The sequence below is a fragment of the Anopheles marshallii genome, chromosome 2, assembly GCF_943734725.1.
Source record: "Anopheles marshallii chromosome 2, idAnoMarsDA_429_01, whole genome shotgun sequence".
NCBI classification, from domain to species: Eukaryota; Metazoa; Arthropoda; class Insecta; order Diptera; family Culicidae; genus Anopheles; species Anopheles marshallii.
The window spans coordinates 58,189,320-58,191,466 of record NC_071326.1 but is presented as its reverse complement, the minus strand read 5'-3'; the positions used below and the strand labels follow the sequence as shown (position 1 = coordinate 58,191,466).

Below are 2,147 nucleotides of genomic sequence, written 5' to 3'. Positions count from 1 at the left end.
TTCCTCTTCACCCTAATCTTCTTTCTTTGAAAATGGAAGCTACTGACATCATAGCCAATAGTTTGAACGGCAACAAAACCCGTTTAAGCCGTAAACTGCACACAACGATTAGGTCTCGTACTGGTGACATCGTAGCGGAAATGGAATTCTTAGTGACCCCACGAATTACTGGTGAACTTCCGTCCAAGTCTTTTGATATATCACAGTGGCCCATCTCGGGCGAACAGGTGCTGGCCGACCCTACCTTCAACAGAAAAGGACCTGTCGATGTGTTGATTGGCGCCGAATCGTTCTAGGATCTAATGCAAGATGGCCGATGCGAACTTGGTTCCAACCGACTTGTGCTGCAAAATACGAAACTAGGTAGGATTGCTGGTGGTGTGATTAGGAGCGACACGGCACTCATTGCACGTACACTTTGCAACATTACTGATAATGAGCCGCTTACTGAACTACTGAAGAACTTCTACAAGATAGAATCCTGCGACGAGCTCCGTCCTTCAACGAAGGCGGACGACGAGGTGTGTTTGTAACATTTTCAACGCACACACGAGCGAACGGAGGAAGGTCGGTATGTGGTCCGACATCCTTTCATCGAATGGAAACGCGAGCTTGGCGACTCGCGTGAAATGGCACTTCGACGTTTTCTAGCTTTGGAGCGAAAACTTGACAAGCAGCCCGACCTGATGGAACAGTACTCACAATTCTTTCGAGAGTACGAGCAACTAGGACACATGCGTGAGATTGTAGAAGCACCAAACAAGGACCCAGGGTCGGTGTTCTATCTGCCTCACCACTGCGTGCTGAGACCTTCGAGCACGGCAACTAAACTAAGAGTCGTGTTTGATGGATCAGCAAAGACGTCGACGGGTGTATCCATTAACGACGCTTTAATGACTGGGCCAACAGTCCAGAACGATCTCACTGCAATTCTTCTTCGTTTTAGAGGGTTCCAGTACGTCTTCACATTGGACATTCCGAAGATGTTTCGTCAGGTGATCGTCCATCCGGAAGACACGAAGTACCAGCGAATTTTTTGGAGGTACAACCGGAACGATCAACTGACAGTACAAGAGCTGCTCACTGTTACTTATGGCTTGGGACCTTTCCCATTCCAAGTAACCATGGCGCTCAAGCAGGCAGCTAACGATTATCAAGACGAGTTCCCGAGGGCTGCCGAAGTGGAACTACTTTCGAAGTTACAGACAACACCTCCAAGACGACAGTGAAGACTTTGGGTGTTACATGGAATCCGCTTGAGGATTGGTTTTCGGTGTCTGTTCCTGATTTCGGCAATCCACAAAAAATGACTCGGCGAAGGCTCCTGAGTCAACTGGCCAAGATTTTTGATTCGCTTGGATTCTTTGGGCCAGTTATCACCTTCGCAAAGCGGATTTTACGCGAAGTGAGCGAACTTCGGATCGATTGGGATGACACGGTTCCAACCGAAGTCAATGAGAAGTGGCAAAATTTCCGAACTGAGATGACAGCGCTGAGGGAAGTCCAAGTTCCGAGATGGATTTTCTGGAATGATGTGCTCAAGCAAGAACTGCAAGGGTTCGCCGATGCATCTGATCAAGCTTATGGTGCCTGTTTGTACGTGCAGGGCTCTTTCTCGAAAGAGGAGCCCAAGATGCAATTGATCTGCAGCAAGTCTCGAATTCTACCAAAGAAACGGAATCCGAAGGAGAAGGCCATCACGACCCCTCGAGCTGAACTGCTGGAGGCACTGTTACTTGCTAGAATGGTCGTGAAGTTCCTGGACGTTACGGAGCTTCGATTTGAATCTGTTAATCTCTGGAGCGATTCAAAAATCGTCTTGTGTTAGCTCAAGAAACCCCCGGAGCTGCTGCAAACGTACGTATCAAATCGGGTAAGTGAAATTCAACAACTCAGTCTATCTTTCCATTGGCATTATATTTCCACTTACGATAATCCGGCCGATTTGATTTCACGTGGAGTCACACCCAAGAAATTGATTAAGTCTACGATGTGGTGGCACCTCGGCCACTACAACCCATCGTTAAGAAGGCGGACTATAAGGAAATTCCAGACAACGAGCTGCCAGAAAAGCTGGCGTGGCGTTGGCCACTACCGTTCCTGTTGAGCGTTTTCCAATCTTTGAGAAGTTGGGAAGTTTCACGAAA

At 48.0% G+C, this 2,147-nt stretch overlaps 1 protein-coding gene across 1 annotated transcript; it reads left to right on the top strand.

Moving 5' to 3' along the window:
• Window positions 1-629: 629 nt before the first annotated feature.
• On the top strand, window positions 630-1,229 carry LOC128718250 (uncharacterized). Its single transcript, XM_053811910.1, has one exon. The coding sequence runs from the start codon at window positions 630-632 to the stop codon at window positions 1,227-1,229; it is 600 nt and encodes a 199-aa protein (XP_053667885.1).
• Window positions 1,230-2,147: the final 918 nt, after the last annotated feature.

Bases quoted from the DNA above. Each gene is read 5' to 3' on its own strand.
- LOC128718250 (XM_053811910.1), top strand. From the start codon at position 630: ATGGCACTTCGACGTTTTCTAGCTTTGGAGCGAAAACTTGACAAGCAG.